This window comes from Volvox carteri (genome assembly GCF_000143455.1).
Source record: "Volvox carteri f. nagariensis unplaced genomic scaffold VOLCAscaffold_36, whole genome shotgun sequence".
Lineage (NCBI taxonomy): Eukaryota > Viridiplantae > Chlorophyta > Chlorophyceae > Chlamydomonadales > Volvocaceae > Volvox > Volvox carteri.
The window spans coordinates 360,978-361,189 of record NW_003307579.1 but is presented as its reverse complement, the minus strand read 5'-3'; the positions used below and the strand labels follow the sequence as shown (position 1 = coordinate 361,189).

At 62.6% G+C, this 212-nt stretch overlaps 1 protein-coding gene across 1 annotated transcript in view; it reads left to right on the top strand.

The window, feature by feature from the left end:
- Window positions 1–212, top strand: part of VOLCADRAFT_118349 (uncharacterized protein) — a gene marked incomplete at both ends in the record, with an annotated part of 2,804 nt that overhangs the window by 1,515 nt on the left and 1,077 nt on the right. Inside the window, one exon of the mRNA XM_002953470.1 lies at window positions 127–145. Within this exon, the coding sequence (XP_002953516.1) occupies window positions 127–145 (19 nt within the window). The remainder of the gene's footprint in view (window positions 1–126; window positions 146–212) is intronic.

Genomic DNA, 212 nt, shown 5'->3' with positions numbered 1-212 from the left:
CAGTTGGGAGTAACACTTGGAACTTACACAGTACGTTATGTACGTAAGTCTATGGGGGCGAAGACGTCGATTTCCCCCGGGCCTTCCTACAAGCCTGCGGGTTTCTCCCCCCGCCGCAACCCGCAGCGTCTTTACCTCAGATGGGGTGGGGTCCCGCCTGCACAAGTCACACATACCCAGGGTCCCCCCTGGGGCCCCCTCCCNCCCCCCCC